We start from the raw sequence: 19,427 nt of genomic DNA, 5'->3' as shown, positions 1-19,427 counted from the left end.
TTATGTTGTTTTGTTCTACTGAGTTTTACCTTCTTGTGTATTTTGAGACCTAGATTTACAGAATATTTAATTCTTTCAATCTCATGTAAGAAAATCTATGGGGAGGTAACAAGCAGCAAGGAAGGATTTTCTTGTTCTGCTTCCCTCCACAGTAGAAAACAAAAAGTTACATATAAAACATAATAAATGCCAGAGTGATCTCTGGCCTCATGGAATTTAGGGAACCTCAACAGGGCCAGGATTTCAAACTGCATTTTTCTTCCACGACTACCACCTCAAATAAGCAAATTGTTCCCTTTGCTAGCACAACTGTATTCAGCATGTATCCTTTATAAAAGGAGGAGACAGGCTGTTTGCTTTCATAATCCAAAGCTTAATGTCTAGTAGTTAAAAATTCAAGAAAACCTCATGAAAGTTGATGAATCCCAAAAGGAAGTCCAACCCAGAATTTTAAACATGTGTGTCCCATGTCCCATATGGTTCAGTTAAATCCTAGTGTTTTACACAAAATAATAACTTTCTTATAAATAAATGAATTAACAATCAGTGTTTTGTTTTTAAACTGGCTTTCCTTTTTTCTTGGGTGGGCCTTTGTAGCCTTTGGCCTTTCTTCGCAAGTTTCTCCGATCTACAACAGGTACCTCAATTTCTGCTTCCTCAGAGCTGCTGTCAGCAGCCCGCTCTGCTCCTGTCTGCGTGTACTGATCCATCTGCTCAGCGGTCTCTTCTGACTGCTCTTCCAACTGGTTCTTCTGTGCCTCCTGTCCAGAGGGCTGCTGAAAAGAAACTCCATCAAGTTCAACCATTATCAAAGAACCCTGACTCAAGGCAACAGGGGCCTCCTGTGAGTTGTGCCCTGCTTCCTCATTTTGATCTTCCAATGAGGAAGCTGTTTTGGGAGAGACATTTTCAGAAACAGGCTCTTCTGCTGCTTCAGTTACCATAGAGTTGGGCAGGCCATTGTCAGAGGGCTCTTCCTTTGATGCTGAAGCAGCTGCATTTTCAGTGGCGGCCTTTTCAGATTCTTGCTGTTCTTCAGTGTCCTTCTCTTCCAATGTATCTTCTTCAGTCAGTGTTTCTAAATCACCAGCAGCAGTCGCTCCCTGTTTTCAAATTCAAATTATTATTCAGGTACAATAACAACATTCTGAAATTAATCCCAGGGTGTGTGTGAGGGGAAGGCATTTTTTATTTTGGACATATACAATTATAATTTTGGTAGTATATAATAATCTGGTTTTGCACTATAAGCAAAACCCAATAAATCTGTGTTCTAAAAGGGTATTTTACCATTAACTAATTGCTTGTACATTTCATCAGGAGGAATTACTAGACAAAGTAAGGATGTGGCTTTTCACTCATAACTAATATTTTAGTGAGAAAGAGCTGTTTCATTACTGCCAAGGCAAACTGGAGCAACGTATTCTTTCTGGTATCACATGCATATATGACCCACTTCTGCATATCAAAACAGCAAAGTTAGTCTATTCTGTTCATAGATTTACATCATCTGGTCTAATAATTGCTTTTTCCAAGAATTTCATATGATGATAGGGGCTGCTTTCTGTTGTTTAACAAAAGAAAAACCAGCAAGATATGTACACTCTGAAGGAAAAATGACTTCATGTTTTGTTTCAATTCTCTCACCTTCTCTGATACAGTGTCTTCTGAAAGTTTTGCTGCAGACTCAAGGATTAATGGAACAAACAGTGTTAAGGGTTCTTCTCCTTGACTCTCAGACTGCAATTTTGATTCACTACTTTGAACTTCATTTGCTGTTTCCAATTCAGCCACAATATAAGTCTTACTAATGCCTTCTGTTACCTCACCATTAAGAGACTCTGATAGACTTTCCTTTAAAAAACAAAACAGAAGCAAAACAAAAACACACAAAAAAGACAAAAAAGAAGGAAAAAAAGAAGAAAAAAAGAAATTTAAATCACTTTTCTGAGTCAAAATTACCCAACACTAGTGGGTGTATCTGTGATCTAAATTTGTAGCTTAACATGAGAAGCAGATAGCTTACATACCTAGATATGTGTACAAAGAAGGCAGAGTTTAGAGCATAGTAGCTAACGTAACCAGATTAACCTGGTGGTGTCACCTGCACTAAATTTCTGACCATAGCTTACACCATTAGGAGCCAAGCCAAGCAGTTTTTAAACATTCCTTGAATCCAACATAGTGTTAAGATCCACTTTCTCACCCATCAGAAAGAACATACAACCCTGGAGGCATCGCTAGGCACGAAGGGTACTTAGATTTTAATTCAAGATGTGAACAAGGTGCAGAAAACAGCTGCATTTAAACAGCAATGCAGGCAAAGCTCTAAGTGAAGTAAGAAGAGCCAACAGTAGTAACCAAAGCATACCAGCTACTGTTTTTTTCAAAGAAACTTTTTTTCTTTAGTAAATCAGAAATACTGGATGAGATCTTGACCTTACTCCAGTTCTCTAGAATATGCAAGCAGAAAAATCAATTAAGAAAATTAGGTTGGTAGACAAGCTAGAAATTCACCTTATGAGGATCCTATGAGCTCTATTATTCAAAATAAGTATAATGGAATATTCCCTGAGACTAATTCCATATTAGCCTCAGTTTCTCAGCTATCTTTCTCAACGCAACATCGATACGAAGATCAAGGAGTTGATAGTCATATATATCAAGGCAACAAAGGCCATATAACAGAAACTGTTAGCTGTATTGCAAACTTTTCTGCTATCACTATGACATCCAGCTCACCTCCTCCTCGATCAGCTTGTCAGGGTTTGATACATGTAGTTCCGCTTCTGATAGAGCCTGGCCCGCATTTTCATCAGTCTTTTCCTCATTCTTCTCAACAGTATTCTCCTCAGATACTTCTACTAAACCCTCAGAGCTTTCAGATGTGTGGGCAGGAGGTTCCAGCCTGCAGCAAGTATTAAGATACAGCCTTTAATCTTTTAGATTAATATGTAATTTTGGTGATCTCAGTGGGGAAATTCTTTCATGACCAATTATGAAACGCTGTACCACATGCTTGCCATTCAAAATAAGAATCCAGAAAACTAAGTGCATCTAAAAATGGCTAACTCCTCATTAGGGAAAAAAACCCCCCATCAACTAGGAAAAATTGCTTTGGCAATTTAAAAATGAAGACATCTATCTCATGTCTGCAAATAAAAGAAAGTCAGACATTTGTTTAAGTTTGTTATTTTAAAATTAGAAAGCAGTAATCCACTGTCTATTTGGAAGCCACAAAGGGGTGAGAAAGGAAGCAACTGCTCCCACTCCCATTGTAGAAACAGTTTAAAATTATGGAGTTATAAAAGCAAATATGTTTGTATAATCATTGAGTATTACAAGTGACCATGACTAGGAAAGAATTTAAGGCAATAAATACATCATATCCGAAGATCTAATGAGCCAGAGATTGAATTAGCAAACAGCTAAAGATGAAGCTCTGATGCATGTGATGGGTAGTAATACTATCTCAACATAAAACTTAGATTTGGTATTACATACAAGCAGTAGATTTGCAGAAGGCTAATTCACCATTTCACAGTAAAGGCAGTATTGGATGGTTTTATCTCAGATGCCAGTCTTGAGATGAAGGCACTTCGCAGGAGAAAGTCCCTGACAGAAGACCCTGCTGTGTTTGCTAACGTGCATGAAAGGAGAGAACCAAGCTGATATCCTGGCCTGTTGCCATCAGGATTTCCTTTATATCTGCTCTACAGATCTAAGGAACCTATAATCTACCGTTACACATTGTACTTAAAGGAGCTGGGACACCTCACTAGCTTCATTTTGCAAATCTCAAAATACTGACATTCAACAACAGACAAATCATCACAAATATCAATTAGCCAAATATTAGTAGTAATAGGGCAAAGGATTTTTCAACCTGTGGCAATATCAAACCATGCCATTTGGCCTGTCTGAACCACCTTAGGGCAGCACACTAAGAAATGCAGGACAACAGTCATATATCTTAGCAGTTCCACAGAGGAATTTAAACACAAAAATTAGGCTGTATCTAGCTGAAGACCTCAACTTCACACAAAAAACCCAACCCAAACCCACAACTACTTCTAGGTGAAGAAGCATAACTGAAAAGGTTTGAGAGATTTCCTAGAAAATAATCAGGTTATCTTCAGTTCTTCAAACAAGGTTTTTAGGGTTGAGGTGGGATTTTTTTTTTTTTTTTTTTTTTTTTAAGAGAATGACAGAGCCACACACATAGTGAGGATAACAGTGTGTATCTGTGAGGATCATCTACTCACACAGGAAAGAAGGAGCAATTTATTTAAAATAGCCACCATTCTGCCTTCTGGAAGCCATCACAACTTAGTACTTCAGGCCCTGTCTTGTATGACTTGTTGCATGCAAGTGGTACAATTCTTCACATCCCCAGCTGACCATATTACACAGGATAACTGGAGATGACTTCCCCACTTTCTGGATATAAGTTTGGATAGGATGGCTTTAAAATCAGAATTTGTTTAAAACAAATGGCTTTACTTTGAAGACAGGTGGCTTCCTGTAACTTTTGTTACTAAGTGACAAGCAATAACCAGCTCCCAGGCTAAACAGTTGGACACATGTCCGAAGATCACACATAGTGTTGAGGATACCTGTCCAGTTATATTATCACAAGCAAGTATGCTGCATGAATACATATGCAAACCAAGTTCTAACAGAACACCCTCAACCTTCACTGTTTTCTTATTGTTATTTCCAGTATTTGCTGAGCTTTCAGAAACATACATTTTGGTACAATCACTCTTTAGGCGATATCTCAATTTTCTTTCCCACATCTCACTTTGGTTTTAGTTATTTTAAAATCAAGCAAGGAAAGTAGGAAGAAAGGAGAAATGTTAAGCAGCACACTGTGAGACACTGGTGCAGTTTATGATGGCTCAAGCAACAAAATAAGAAATCAGTAAGATACAGGCTTCTCTACCTGCTTTCTGACACAAGAGCATTTTCCTCATTTCCTTGGGAAGTTCCAGGTTCAGATTCCTGCCTCATCTTTCCTATCCTGGGACGTTTTAAATGACTGCTTCGTGTCCGAATGGAAGTGGGAGCTGTGTTAGGGTCTTAGGAAGAAAACAAACAAACAAACAAACAAATCAAACAAAAACCACCAAAACAAAACACCAAAATAAATGCCAGTGAACAAATGCAGTCTAAGATCTGCATATAATTCTTCCCCCTAGTATTTCATTAAAGCTGAGTGCAAGTAGAAAAGCATTTCTTTGTGGTACTTTTTTTCTGAACACACATGCATAGTATCTTTACCAAGACTCATCCCAATTTTATCCAAAGTCCTCTAAAAGGTTTATGATTTGAGCCCCAGCACCTTAGAGGAAGGTGTGTTTTTATACATTTTGCAGATGATTATGTGGAGATTGAAAGCAGTAAAAGAGCCTGCTAACCCACCAATCCACAGGAATCACAATACTGATAATCAAGGTTATTTTTACCTTCAGATGTGCTTGCCTGGACACCTGTTGATTCTTTACTTTTTTGAGAGTCAGCCTGTGAAGCAAAAAAACCCTAATGTTACCCCAAAACCTTCTGAACCGATTGAAATACCTTCATCTCCCTATCTGTGGTTGCATCTTTCTAAAGCATTATTTCATAGTAAAGATCCTATGGAAAAGCAGCCACAAGCATTCTTAAATTAAGATACTTACATGTATTTATCTTATCTCTCAAGAGATTTGTATTATCTTTATTACAAGGATGAGTATTTTTCTGCATTTTACTTCTGGCCTCAGCACAGAAGACTTGAAAGTAACCTGTCATTATAAATAATGCTACCAAGCTTTTTTCTTAACCATTCTATTTATAGCTGGTGTCCACATAATTAAATACTAGAAGTCTTTTTTTTTTTTGTTTCCCCTTTCAGTATAAATCAAGGGCATATACTACAGTATTTGACAAAATATAGCAGGAAAGTTTAGTTTTTATATTTGTATTCTATTTTTTAGTCTTGTTTCTATTGTGGCATGCAAGAGAATACAGCAGCAAATATATTAAAAAAACCCAAAACCAAAACCAAACAACAAACCAAAACCACAACAAACCAAACAGGTAAAAAGCCCCAGAACTGGGTGATTGAGCAGTAATGCAGGATATATGCACAGTCAGCACAAGATACTGTTTATGTCAGAGTTCCCTCTCCCTAGAGCTCTTTTGCCTCTGTTCTTCCCCACCATCCCAATGCTTCTATTTTTTTCCTGCAAGTTAGCTGAGGACGCAGCCGTCAAGCACTTCATACTCTGAAGTGGATACAAGCTTTACACATTTACATGACATATTCATGACTACATATCCATGTGTAGCTGAAATCTGATTGATATTTGTCGTGGTTTAAGCCCAGCCGGCAACTTGGAACCACGCAGCCGCTCGCTCACTCCCCAGCTTTTCCTTCCTCCCCCTGCTCCCGGAGGGATGGGGAGGAGAATCGGAGGAATGTAACTCCCATGGGTTGAGATAAGAGCACTCCAGTAACCAAGGTATAATACAAACCACTACTGCTACCAATAATAATGATAAGAGGAATAACAAGGGGAAAGGACACAAACCGCTCACCACCCGCCGACCGATACCCAGCCTAACCCGAGCAGCGATCTGCCCCTTCCGGGTAACTCTCCCCAGTTTATATACTGGGCATGACGTGCTGTGGTATGGAATAGCCCTTTGGCCAGTTTGGGTCAGGTGTCCTGCCTCTGCTTCCTCCTGGCTTCCCGTCCTCCCTGGCAGAGCATGAGACTGAGAAAGTCCTTGGTCAGAGTAAACATTACTGAGCAACAACTAAAAACATTGGTGTTATCAGCATTGTTCCCAGACTGAAAGTCAAGAAACACAGCCCTGCACCAGCTACTAAGAAGGAGAAAAAATGACTGCTGTAGCTGAACCCAGGACAATATTTCAAATACATATAAAGAAAGCTGCAGTCCTATATGGAGAATGTTTAACTCTGAATGCCAACCAAAGACTTTCCATTGTATTGAATTGTGATGCGAATGTGCACTTTTACAAACACTCTTCTTCATCCTCTCCACTCTTGAGAATGACTTTACTGTTCCAACAGCCTTTCTAGACAATTAAATCTCAGAGCCAGTTGAAATACTCTCCCTTCTCTAATTTGCTAGCAAGCAGTTCAAATTATAGATCCTGACAGTTGTGGCACAGGCCTTCTACATTCATGGGGACACCCCATTATTGGAAATGCTGGGAAAAAAAAACAAACCAAAACACACACACAAAAAAAAAAAGCTCCCAAAAACCTCCAACCCAGTATTTTTAGCCCCATCAGTGTTAAACCAATGGGAAACAGAACATCCACTCAAAGAGTAAAAAAAGCGTCTGTATTTTATATAGAGTGTGTACTTGAGCCAATTAGAGGCAGACAAAAGCATTTCTCTGGTTTTTAGTAAAAATGCAATCAAAAAAGGAAAAAAAAAAAAAAAAAAAAGGTAACAGTCTGTGTACCTACACTTAGCTGTGTCTCTACCTCAGTCTTCCGTCCACCTGCATCAGATACTGCTGCAGACTCTGGAAAATGAACCTTTGCTTGTGAACTCTTCCCTGTCCGTGAAGCCTCTGCTGCTAAGATTTAAAAGAAGACATGGGAAACAGAAAATTATAGTACCTTCACAGATCAATTAACTATTCCAGATACAGTGTAACAGATCTCAGGACAGTTAAAAAAAAGAAATAATCTTTCTGCTAGTTCCTATGGGCAGTGTTGACAGAACTCACTGTTGCAGCGTGCCTGTTCAACCTTTGCAACGTTTCTCAGAAACATTTGTCAGAAAACAACAAAACAAAGTGTCCATACCTGCAAGTAGGAGCTTTTCTCTTTGCACTATAGTTGCAATACATGTTCTCTGGAACCAATACCCTGGTCCGTTCACTTCAAAAAGAAGGCTTTCATCCCGAGGGTACTTCTCGAGATACTGCTTACAAGCTAAACAAATATAAGAAAACTCACTCTATTATATATACTTGGCTGTACTTCAGTTTTCAAAGTTTATCTTAAATCAGCTTAATTTGCAATCTTCCATCATACACATAAGCCAACACAGAAAGAACTGTTCAACATAAACAGGGGAGTCTGAAGTCAGGGGTTGGATTAGATGACCTTTGAAGGTCCCTTCCAATCCAAACTATTCTGTGATTCTATGAAATAAACACAATATTGCTTTACCCTACTCATCCTTCTCAATAAATCCTTTCTTCAGGTTTAAACACTTTTTATTTTTATCCTAAACTGCAGACAGAAATGCTTCTTCTCTAAGCATTCACTTCAGAGTTTTACAACTTTACTGGTCACTATCCACACCAACCACAAGACCCAGCCGAGGATGGAATGGAGCTCTTTGGCAGGTAAGTCAAGTGAGTTTTGTCACCCCATATTATTATAGGCACCCATGAAAAGCATTCTTTGGGAATGTAAACATGTTAACCTTGCATGATTTATCATCTACTCACTGTTCACTGATGGAATATTTTCTTCCCTGCTGTCCCTCCACCTTTCTTCTATCAATACACATACTGAACATACATGTGGAAAGGCATGCTTTAACATTTTTCTGTAGCAGGTATCAGGAAAACTACCATTTTTGTTGTGGTTTAAGTTCAGCCAGTAACTCAGAACCACACAGCTGCTTGCTCACTTCTCCGCTCCTTTTTCCCTCCCTCTGCTCCCGGAGGGATGGGGAGGAGAATCGGAAGAATGTAACTCCCACAGGTTGAGATAAGAGCAGCCCAGTAACTAAGGTATAATGCAAGACCACTACTGCTACCAATAATAAAAACAATGATAAAGAAAATACAGGGAGAGAATATAAAACTAAAAGGGGAAAAGAAAACAATAAACAGCAGTGATGCACAATGCAATTGCTCACCACCTGCTGACTGACATCCAGCCCGACCTGAGCAGTGATCTGGGCCTTCTGGGTGACTCCCCCCAGTTTCTATACTGGGCATGATGTGCTGTCGTATGGAATACCCCTTTGGCTAGTTTGGGTCAGGTGTCCTGTCTCTGCTTCCTCCCGGCTTCTTGTGCCCCTCCTCCCTGGCAGAGCATGAGACTGAAAAGTCCTTGATCAGAGTAAGCATTACTTAGCAACAACTGAAAACATTGGTGTTACCAGCACTGTTCTCAGACTAAAGTCAAAAACACAGCACTGCACTAGCTACTAAGAAGGAGAAAAATGACTGCTACAGCTGAACCCAATTCAATAGTGATGCATAATCTCAGTGGACAAGATCCTTGCCATATCATTCGTTGACCAGGGAAATGGATTAGTCATTAAATTCTGCTCAATACAGTTTGCTGGTTTAAGCCTAACAGGCCTAGTCAGATCTGACAACAGACAGCGGTACTTGGAAAAGCAGAAAATTTCCAGTGGCTACGGCAGCCAGATGAGAATGTTCACAGAAGAAAGCCTGGCAAATGGCCTAAGAGAAGGACAAGCCTTGAGAAACAGGACAAAGGAAACATGCTTCTTGTCTGAACACAGTCCCAGTTGACCTTGTTTCCAGAACTGTGTATCATTTCCTAGGTGACATAGCCCTGTTGGGCTGCTAATGAAAAAGCCACGTTTCCTTTGTACATTGCAACTGTACCTTCTCATACCCAAGTTAAAACATAAGATTAGTATGTACATTTGACCATAGACCATAAAGCTCTGAGGAAGCATGAATTAAGTGAGCAGAACATTTAATACAGAAACTGAGGATGCAGCCACAAACATGGAACTTGAATGACAGCACTCATTTGCACATGTAAAGAAAGCACAAAGATCAGAAGAATAAATTAAAGAGCTTGCCTGTATACATGAAGGATGACAGCGGGTATCGTAGGCCAAGACATTTTTCAGTAAAGGAATCCACAAAGTCTTCCAAAATGATTAGCCCAGAGTCTCTCTCACGATGCTTGTGCCTTACAAACACTGTGTCTAGCACTGGCAGCTTATAGTTCTTACCACAATAAGAGCTACAAATACTTCCTGAAATAACAAGAGGGGGAAAAATATCAATTGGCATGCTGCAGCATGGATTTTAGCATATTCAAATACACACTTTCATAATTTATAAAAATAATACCAAACTATATAATTGTTAGTCATATAAAGTGATAAAAATCTATAACTCTCCTGAAAAAATAAGGAATTGCCATCAGCCATTTATTGGTTCTTCGGGCAAGCATCATAATTTTGCCAAGATATATCAACAGATTAATACGCTAGAAAAAGTCTGTAGTAAAGAATAGCAGAGAAAGAGGGGAAAGGCTCACATTGTAAATCTAGCTATGCAGTTCCATAGGAAAACTAAAAATGAAGCTGAAAGAGGGAGGAGGGAAAAGGTAACAAAATTCTTGAATTGCACATTTATGTACATCAAGACAAATATGAAGATTATAATTCAGCTCTTGTTGAAAGACTGAAACAGTAATTCCAGCTTTTTAAATGAAAAATAAATCCTAGAACACTACATTGAAATTCTCCAATAAACAACACATTATCCATAATTAAAAAATGATGAAACAGACCGTCACAACACAGAGGCATTTCAACATCAGAGGATTCGAAGGGTAGCTATGGACTCAGCGGTGACAAATGGATGACACATAACATCAGTAAGATAGCCCATCAACTATCCAATTCATTTTCAAGACCTCATTTGCCCTTTCCTCTAACAAGGCCAAAGAGAAGCATAGAGTTGGCTGCACAACACAGTTAGTCTTTGCAACTCTGTACTTTTGGGACCAAGACACACTTATCTGGATTTTTCAAGCAAGAATAAGGTGGGCAAAGAGGTTATATTCCTTGGGTACCCTTTGGGATACCAGTCAAGCTCCACCACTCCTTCCCAACCATCTGTTTCCAGAGCTGTCTTTCTCCATGTAGACTACTCATGTGGAAAACACAGTACACTATCAAACATGGGTTATGCTAACTCAGAACAAGCAAATGAGAGGGCATTGTGAGACATGTTACAAATGAGAAGACCATCAGAATGTATTAGCTGGTTGCTAGACCAGAATAGGTCAGTAATGCAGATGTTCTCCTACTTTATTTTTAAACAGTTTGCAAAGGCACGTATGTATGCTAGATGGGGGAAGTCTCCAGCGAGCCTCTAGTACCATCATTAATCCTGAATTAGTTAATGCCCTCTACTGATGAAACAAAAAAGCCAGATTATTTCTCTTTGATCCAAATATTGACATTCTACAAACTGCTGTTAATGTTGCTTAACGGCCTACCCAAATACTAAATTTCACCCAGTGCAAAATGAAAAACACAAATTCCAAAATAACTAAAGGGAAACTACAATGTTTTAGAAAAAGAAAAACAGAAAGCCTGTAACATTAATAACATAAACCTGCCAGTTCAATCGTAATCTCTGAGAGAATGCATGGGTGGAAGGAAAGGGAATCTCTTCTTGTTATCACCAGGTGTAGCTGAAAGTTATGCCTGTGACCAAAGTTTCTATGCTGTCATGCTATAAAATGTTTAAGTGGTAATGTGTCATAGTTTAACCCCAGCCAGCAATTAAGTACCATGCAGCTGCTTGCTGCCACCACCCCACACCCTGTTGGGATGGGGAGGAGAATGGGAAAAACAGAAAAAAAGCACACCTTGGTCTGAGATAAGAATAATTTAATAATTGAAATAAATTAAATAATAATATACTAGAACCAAATGAGAGGGGGAACCAAAAGAGAGGGAGAAATAAAACCTATGGCAGACTAACTAGTGATGCACAATACAACTGCTCACCACCTGCTGACTGATACCCAGCCTGAACCCAACAGCAATCGGGACCTCCCTGTCACCTCCCCCCAGTTTATGTACTGGGCATGACGTGCTGTGGTATGGAATACCCCTTTGGCCAGTTTGGTCAGGTGTTCTGCCTCCGCTCCCTCCTGGCTTCCCGTGCCCCTCCTCACTGGCAGAGTGTGTTACCAGCATTCAGCATATTCTCAGATTAAAGTCAAAACACAGCACTGCACCAGCTACTAGGAAGAAAATTTGCTCTATCCCAGCTGAAACCAGGACATAATGATGTCTGATTCTACAATCATTACAGATAAAATAGGATCTCTGCAATCTGGAGCTAGATCCAAAAAAAAAACGAATCCAAACAAATCAAAAAACAAACCACCACGCACAGCCCAAGCCAACCGCAAGCAACTGTTCTACAGAAAGATTTTTTTCTTCTTCTTTCTTCTTCTACCTAATCTCTACAGTTTTATTTTGTAGAATATGAAAACATTCAAGAACTTCCTTAAGACTGCTAAAGCATGTAAGCATTTAAGCTAGAAATCTTAACATCAATCTAACCTCTTATGATTTCAGGAAAACACCAACTCATTAAGCCTGCAAAGCTTGTAAAGTCTACTAAATACAATATTCTCCAAATAAGCTATCTCCTCCCCTTTAACCCCGTCAAATCCCACAGTACTCAACCATTTTACCTGTAGGTTTAACAGAATAAAACCCAATAGCCTCTCCTTGTTTCCACATGATCTTAGCGTATTCATCGCTACGATGACACAGAAATGGGATCTCATTTCTTTCCATTTCTCGCGTCCGATAGATAATTCGATTCAAAACATAGAGAACAATCCTCTCTCCAACAGAGCTAACCTAAGGAAACAGAACATTTAGAAGAGTAGTCAGATTAGTTAACACTCACATATCAAGGACCTTATTTTTCAAAGCTGCCACTTAACACTGCTGCAGGTGGAGTCAAGAAAAGCTGTAAGTGCTAAAGCACAATGAAGCTCTGGGGTTTGTTTGAAGGCACAGCCATTGCTATGGCTTGGAAGCCATAGCAATAGGTCAAGTAAAAGGACTACCGCAGACATCACAACTTCAACATCACTCCTAATCCAATGGGTAAAGCTGAGAGACATGATGGTGGGAGGAATGTTTTGATTCTAAAGCAAAATTATTTTTGGATTTAAGGAACATTTGCCAAACACAACAGCAGTACACTAGCCTCAGACTTCCCAGGCTAGCAGGTAACTGGAGTCCTACAAAGCAGGATGAGCCTCATGGCGGAGCAGGATTTGGCACACTCAATCACTGCTGAGTGGCAGACAAAAGGACATTATGCAGTGGAAAAGCTAGTTAGAACAGTTTGAGGTATGAAAAAAGGAACTCTATATCCTCTTCTCTGTCCTGTGGGGCTCCTCTCAACATATGAAATTTAAGTTCACCACTTTGAAGAAATAACGGAGGAACCATGCTTTCTTCCCAACACCCACAGTCTCAGCTACCCTACCTGTAAAAGATTCAGCTTTCCTGACTTAATCACCATCCTACCATTAAGAAGCACTTGGAAAACAAGGCTGATTGCCAAATTCTCTAGACTAAATTAAAAAATACAGAAATCAGACAAGTGCCCAGATTCCATGAGCAGATATAAATTACACTCTTGGAAAAATACAGATTCCAGTTTTGGAAAAAAAAAAAAAAACCCCAACAAAACAACAAACCAACCAAACAAAAAACCCCGCAAAAACAAAACCCCCAAAACTCCATGCTACATACGTGTCAGCAATGATAACAAAGGTCAACGATGAGCAATAAAGCAGATACCAGACAACTTACTTTTACAAACCTCACATATTGCCACTGCAAGCCACCAGCTCCAGCTCGCCTCTATCAACTACATTCCCAACAATATTTTTAGCCTACTAGTCTCCTGATGAGGCCAATAGGTACTATTACTGTACAGTGCACCACCCTAAGACATTTCAATACAACCAGATATACAGTGTTCTAAAGAGTAAAGAAAAAACTCTCATTAACATCTAAATAGCCTACATGTGAATTTACTGTACAAGAATCACTTCTGCTTTAGACACTATCTTCACAATTAAGTTCCCTTCCCCCTACTATTCTTCTGTTCCCACTGACCTTGCTTTTGACTTGAGACAGCCAACTCATTTCTAAATGAAATGAAAACATGTGATCTCCCACACACTAGCTTTTTGCCATTAGTTTCCATTACCTTGAAAGGTAAGAATAATTACCAGGTGAACGTTGAAGCACTTTACCTGATGAAGCCCATGTCTATCAGGGACAGATGTTCTCACAATGTCATCAACTGACCACCACTTGTCAGCAAGATACAGGGCTGCAGCTTGAAAGAAACAAGGGGAAATAAAAAAATGAGTGATTCTTACCGAAAGAAACACACATTAAAGCTGCTAAACAATTAGGAATAACACTGTAGTAACCAGGCATTACTACAGTATTGTTCAGTAACCATGAAGTACGCCATAACCAACTTCCAGCTGACACTATATTAATGCAGCTCCTACTACCCTAGCACAATAAATGTGGTTATATACACCCCTCATACGCAATGCTCCTCAGTTCAAAACTCATTCGCAATCAGAGAACAATAAAACCAAATGCAGATTTTGTGCAGTATGACATACAAAATCCTGTTTTTCAGACAAAGGAACTATCCTTCACGACTCTGCTCTAGAACATCCTTAGACTAGAACTTGGGCCTGCCAAGAGGAGTCTCATTCACACATGTATTTTAGTTTTGGGTTGCTAACAGATACTGATATTTAAACTGTGTAAGTTTTAGTGAGTCCGATGAATGTAGAAAATGCTGCTGGCTTTGTGATTAGCAATCATGAGAATTTGCACATGGCATTAAATGGAAAGGAAAGGAAACATGGAGGACTGGAAGGGAAGGGAGAAAGAGGAAAAAACATCAAAAACAAAACCCCACAAAAAACAAAGCCAAAAACCATGAAATGTCATAGAATCATAAAATGCTTTGGGCTGGAAGGGACATTAAAGGTCATCTAGTGCCATCCCCCCTGTCACAAGCAGGGATGCCTTCTCCGCTAGACTAGGTTTCTCAAAGCCCCATTGTGTCTGGCCTTGAACACTGCCAGGGATGGGGCAGTCACAGCTTCTCTGGGCAACCTGTGCCAGTGCCTCACCACCCTCACAGTCAAGAACTTCTTCTTTAAATCCGATTTAAATCTACCTTCTCTCAGTTAAAAGCCATTCTCCCTTGTCCTGTCCCTTCATGCCCTTGTAAAAAGTCCCTCTCCAGATTTCTGGGAGGCCCCTTTCGGCACTGGAAGCTGCTCTAAGGTCTCCCCTCAGCCTTCTCTCCTCCAGCCTGAACAAGTCCACCTCTCTCAGCCTGTTTTCAGAGGAGAGGTGCTCCAGCCCTCTGATCATCTTCATTGCCTCCTCTGGACTCACTTGAGCAGGTCCATGTCCCTCTTGTGTTGGGGCCCCAGAGCTGGATGCAGTGCTGCAGGTGGGGTCTCACAAGAGCAGAGTAGAGGGGCAGGATCACCTCCCTCGACCTGCTGGTCATGCTCCTTTTGCTGCAGCCCAGCACACAGTTGGCTTTCTGGGCTGTGAGCACACATTGCTGGGTCATGTTGAGCTTTGTGTCAACCAACATCCCCAAGTCCTTCTCCTCAGGGCTGCTCTCAGCCCGGTCTCTGCCCAGTCTGTATTTATGCCTGGGATTGCCCCAGTCCAGGTGCAGGACCCTGTACTTGGCTTTGTGGAACTTCATGAGGTTGGCACTGGCCACCTCTCCAGCATGTCAAAGTCCCTCTGGATGACATCCCCTCCCTCCAGCATGTCAATCACACCACACAGCTTGGCAAACTTGCTAAGGGTGCACCAATCCCACTGTCCATGTTACTAACAAAGATGTTGAACAGCACCAGTCCCAACACCGACCCCTGAGGAACACCATTTGCTACCGATTTCTACTTGGACATTGAACCATTCACCACAATTCTGAGTGTGACCATTTCAGCCACTTCCTTATCCACTAAAGTGGTCCATCTGTCAAATCCACCCCCCTCCAATTTAGACACAAGGATGCTGTGCTGGGACAGTGTCAAGTGCCTTGCTGACATCAGCCTCTCTTCCCTCATCCACCAACACAGTGGCCCCATCATAGAAGGTGACCAGATTTGCCAGCACAATTTGCCCTTAGTGAAGCCATGCTGACCATCACCAATCATCTGCTTATTGTTCATGTGCCTTAAGCACAGTTTCCAGGAAGATCTGCTCCATGATCTTGCCAATTAAGGTGAGACTGACTGGTCTGCAGTTCCCTGGGTCTTCCTTTTTTCCCTTTTTCAAGATGGGGGGGTTATATTTCCCCTTTTCCAGGCAGCAGGAACTTCACCAGACTGCCACAGTTTCTCAGACATATAATGGTTCAGAAACTTCAGCTGCCAGGTCCCTTAGGACCTGCAGATGCATTTCATCAGGTCCCACTGACTTGTGCACCTCCGGGTTGCTTAGATGATCTTGATCCTGACCTTCTCCTACAGCAGGCAGTTCTTCATTCTCCCAGTCCCTTCCATTGCATTCTGCAACACAGGCAGTATGCCAGCAAATACTGAGGCAAAAACTTTACTGAGTACTTCAGCCTTCCAGAGGGGCACACATTTTCCTTTTTCATAGAACCAGAGAGTCAATTAGATTGGAAAAGACCTTTAAGATCATCAAGTCCAACCATTACACCAGGACTGTCAAGACTACCACTAAACCATGTCACTGAGGGCCTCATGGCACAGTTTTTGAACGCTTCCATGGACAATGGTTCCACCACTTTCCTAGGAATCCTGTTCCAATGCCTGATAACTCTCCCAGGAAGAAGTTTTTCCTAAAAATTTTTCTTCCTTTTACCCCCAATGTACCTACAGAAATTTTTCTAATTGCCCCTTGATTGATGTCCCTGGTCAGATTTAATTCTATCAGATCTTTAGTTTTCCTAACCTAATCCCTGGCTATTTCTCTATATTCCTCCCAGGCTACCTGTCCTTGCTTCCACTATCTGTAGGCCTCCTTTTTATGCTGGAGTTTGTTCAGGAGTTCCTCGTTCATCCACACAGGCCTCCTCGTGTTTCCGCCAGGCTTCCTCTTTGTCAGGATGAACTGCTCCTGAGCTTGGAGGAGGTGATCCTTGCTTGGGCCCCTCTTCCCTCCTGGGCTTTATCCCATGGCACTCCACCAAGCAGATCCCTCAAGAGGCCTGAAGTTCAGGGTAGTGAGCTTGCTGTGCACACTCCTCGTCACCCTAAGGATCTGAAACGCCAGCATTTCATAGTCACTGCAGCCAAGGCTGCTCTTGACCTTCACATTCCCCACCAGCCCTTCCCTGTTGGCAAGGACAAGATCCAGCATAACCCCTCTCCTTGTTGGTTCTTCTATTGCTTGTAGAAAGAAGTTACCCTCAACGAATTTCAGAAACCTCCTGGACTGCTTGTTCCTTGCTGTGTTGTCCCTCCAACAGATATCAGGGTGGTTGAAGTCCTCCATGAGGACCAGGGCTTGTGAACATGAGGCTGTCTAGAGGGCTTCATCCACTTGGTCTTCCTGATCAGGTGGCCTGTAGCAGACCCCCTTAGCTAGAGCTACCTTATGGCCTAATGCTAAAGACAAACTTATACTTGATGCTGACCAATAACTGCTAATAACGAGCCTCTAAATTCATGAGCAAATTACAGATTTTACGAGTGCTTAATAAATTCCTTTTGGAGACATGATGCATATCTTCTGAATTCAGTGGGTCCCACTTCTACTCTGATTAGCATGCAGATTTCTATCACTTGTATATATGAATCCACAACAAAAATAATAGTATGGGAAAAAGAACACAGTGAACAACAAATGCAAAAGCAGCAAAGTTATGAACTACACCAGCATGGAATGAAGAAGGGCCTGGTTATCTGTATTTGTCACAGAAAAAGAAACAGCAACACAGAGATTAAAATCTTAAAATGAAACCTGTGATTGAGTCGCCTGGTGCAAACAAAGCAAGAACTTTGTGTGTCTGCTCTTCACCATAAAGAGGAACAAAGCCCACAGTTGACAATTTAATAGGAACCTGAAACAAGAGCATACAACACTTCAACAGACTCTTGCTAAAACACCATCAGTAAAACACACGAAGATCGTTTAACAGGGTAAGCATGACAAATGTTAAAACCAGAGTGCTCAACATTTTAACTGTAAAGGACATGCATCAGATCCCATCCCTCACTTTAGACATTTCTTCCTAAAGACAGACTAAATTATAAAGAGCTTTGACTCTCAAGCTCTCACAGTTAGCTACAGGAATTTATACTGTTACAGTGCTCTGCTGTCAGCAGTTTGCATTTATATGCACAACTGAAATAAGTTGTGCAAAAAGCCAGTGGTATGTCTACTTCAACTATCCCAGCTATGCAAGCTGTTAAAGCGAAAAGGAGAATGAGAAAGGCAGTCAAGCACAGAAACAAACTGGCACAGCAAAATTGCTGGTTTGTTAATACCACCCCTAATGTGCTATGGTGCGAAGGCCGGATTCAAAAGGGTTTTCTTCGCTGAAGTTGCAGACATCTTAGAAATTCCAAAGTTGTCTGTTTGATTTCCTCTCAGGAACAGTGAGAAGGGCCCAATCAATCCACCTTTCAGGAGTTCAGTATCTTTGTGGAAATGCATTTTGATATTTAAATTTACATGTTTTTCAATATTCAATTAGTGCATAATGTCTAGGCAGACGTTAATGGTGTGGTAAATAGACTTGCTTACCCAGTTTAAGAAGGTTACAATACACTATGCCACAAACTAGGATGGCAATAACAAGTATGTAGGCATTCAGCACCTGAATGGATATTTTAAGTCTTTTAAATCTACAAGTATATCAAGAAAACTGGGAGTAAGGTATTTGATGGTTCTTACTTTGCCATGGTCTGGCAGAGACAAGAATTCAGGACAGTGCAGATTTGCAGACCGAAGGTTAGACAAGTACTTCTCTGCTGAGTTCTTCAAGTCCTCATGACTAGAGTTGATCAATATATCCACAGGGAATGACATTCTCTTGAGAAAAAAAACCAAGATGATTACTGTAGGTAGTTTGAGAGATATGATGCACATTTTATCACATATTCCCTTTGCTGCTTCCTAGTTATAGCCAAACCAGAAAAGAGAAATATTTCAGGAATTTAATTAGGATTAACACCCAGTCTGTAAAATAAATAAATAAACAAATAAATAAACCTGAACCCAGTCTGTGTTTATAAGCAGAAAAGGATGGTTTAGCCCATAGATCCCCCTAGACCCAAACATGGCAGACTTCCAACATACAAATCCCTGTCTGCAGCACATGTTCAATAGGTCACATGCTCTCTTGAGGTGGCAGGCCAAGTTATCTCCCTCCCAGCTGATATTAAGCAGTAAGTGTCCAGTCAAATAAGAAGTAAACAGCATGAAAGGTCACAATTAAAAAAAAAAAAACAACAAAAAAAACCCCAACAAACAAAGGAGTTCATTTATTGCGGAGACTGCACTAAATCCATCTTTGAAGAAGACAAAGCAATGTTCAGAACTTTAGGGATATGATGTCATCGCTATCACAGAAAC

At 40.6% G+C, this 19,427-nt stretch overlaps 1 protein-coding gene across 1 annotated transcript; it reads right to left on the bottom strand.

Annotated features, from left to right (window-relative positions):
• Window positions 1–557: 557 nt before the first annotated feature.
• FAM169A (family with sequence similarity 169, member A) lies at window positions 558–18,881 on the bottom strand. The gene is made up of 12 exons (XM_010019947.1): window positions 18,747–18,881; window positions 17,811–17,910; window positions 14,067–14,157; window positions 12,482–12,648; window positions 9,831–10,010; window positions 7,835–7,963; window positions 7,490–7,602; window positions 5,469–5,523; window positions 4,946–5,081; window positions 2,743–2,908; window positions 1,648–1,854; window positions 558–1,103 (listed from the first exon to the last, which is right to left on the bottom strand). Exons 1-12 carry the CDS (start codon window positions 18,879–18,881, stop codon window positions 558–560), a joined length of 2,025 nt encoding a protein of 674 aa, XP_010018249.1.
• Window positions 18,882–19,427: the final 546 nt, after the last annotated feature.

The sequence above is a fragment of the Nestor notabilis genome, unplaced genomic scaffold (assembly GCF_000696875.1).
Source record: "Nestor notabilis isolate BGI_N333 unplaced genomic scaffold, ASM69687v1 scaffold9828, whole genome shotgun sequence".
NCBI lineage: Eukaryota > Metazoa > Chordata > Aves > Psittaciformes > Psittacidae > Nestor > Nestor notabilis.
Note: the sequence above shows the minus strand (reverse complement) of the source record. Positions and strands in the feature narration are given on the sequence as shown.

Bases quoted from the DNA above. Each gene is read 5' to 3' on its own strand.
- FAM169A (XM_010019947.1), bottom strand. From the start codon at position 18,881: ATGTCATTCCCTGTGGATATATTGATCAACTCTAGTCATGAGGACTTG. The intron at 12,649-14,066 runs GTGCTTCAACGT...TCCTTAGGTTAG, and splicing joins CATGGGCTTCATCAGGTAAA to CTCTGTTGGAGAGAGGATTG. The intron at 5,524-7,489 runs GTAGGTACACAG...TTTGCTTCACAG, and splicing joins AGGTAGAGACACAGCTAAGT to GCTGACTCTCAAAAAAGTAA.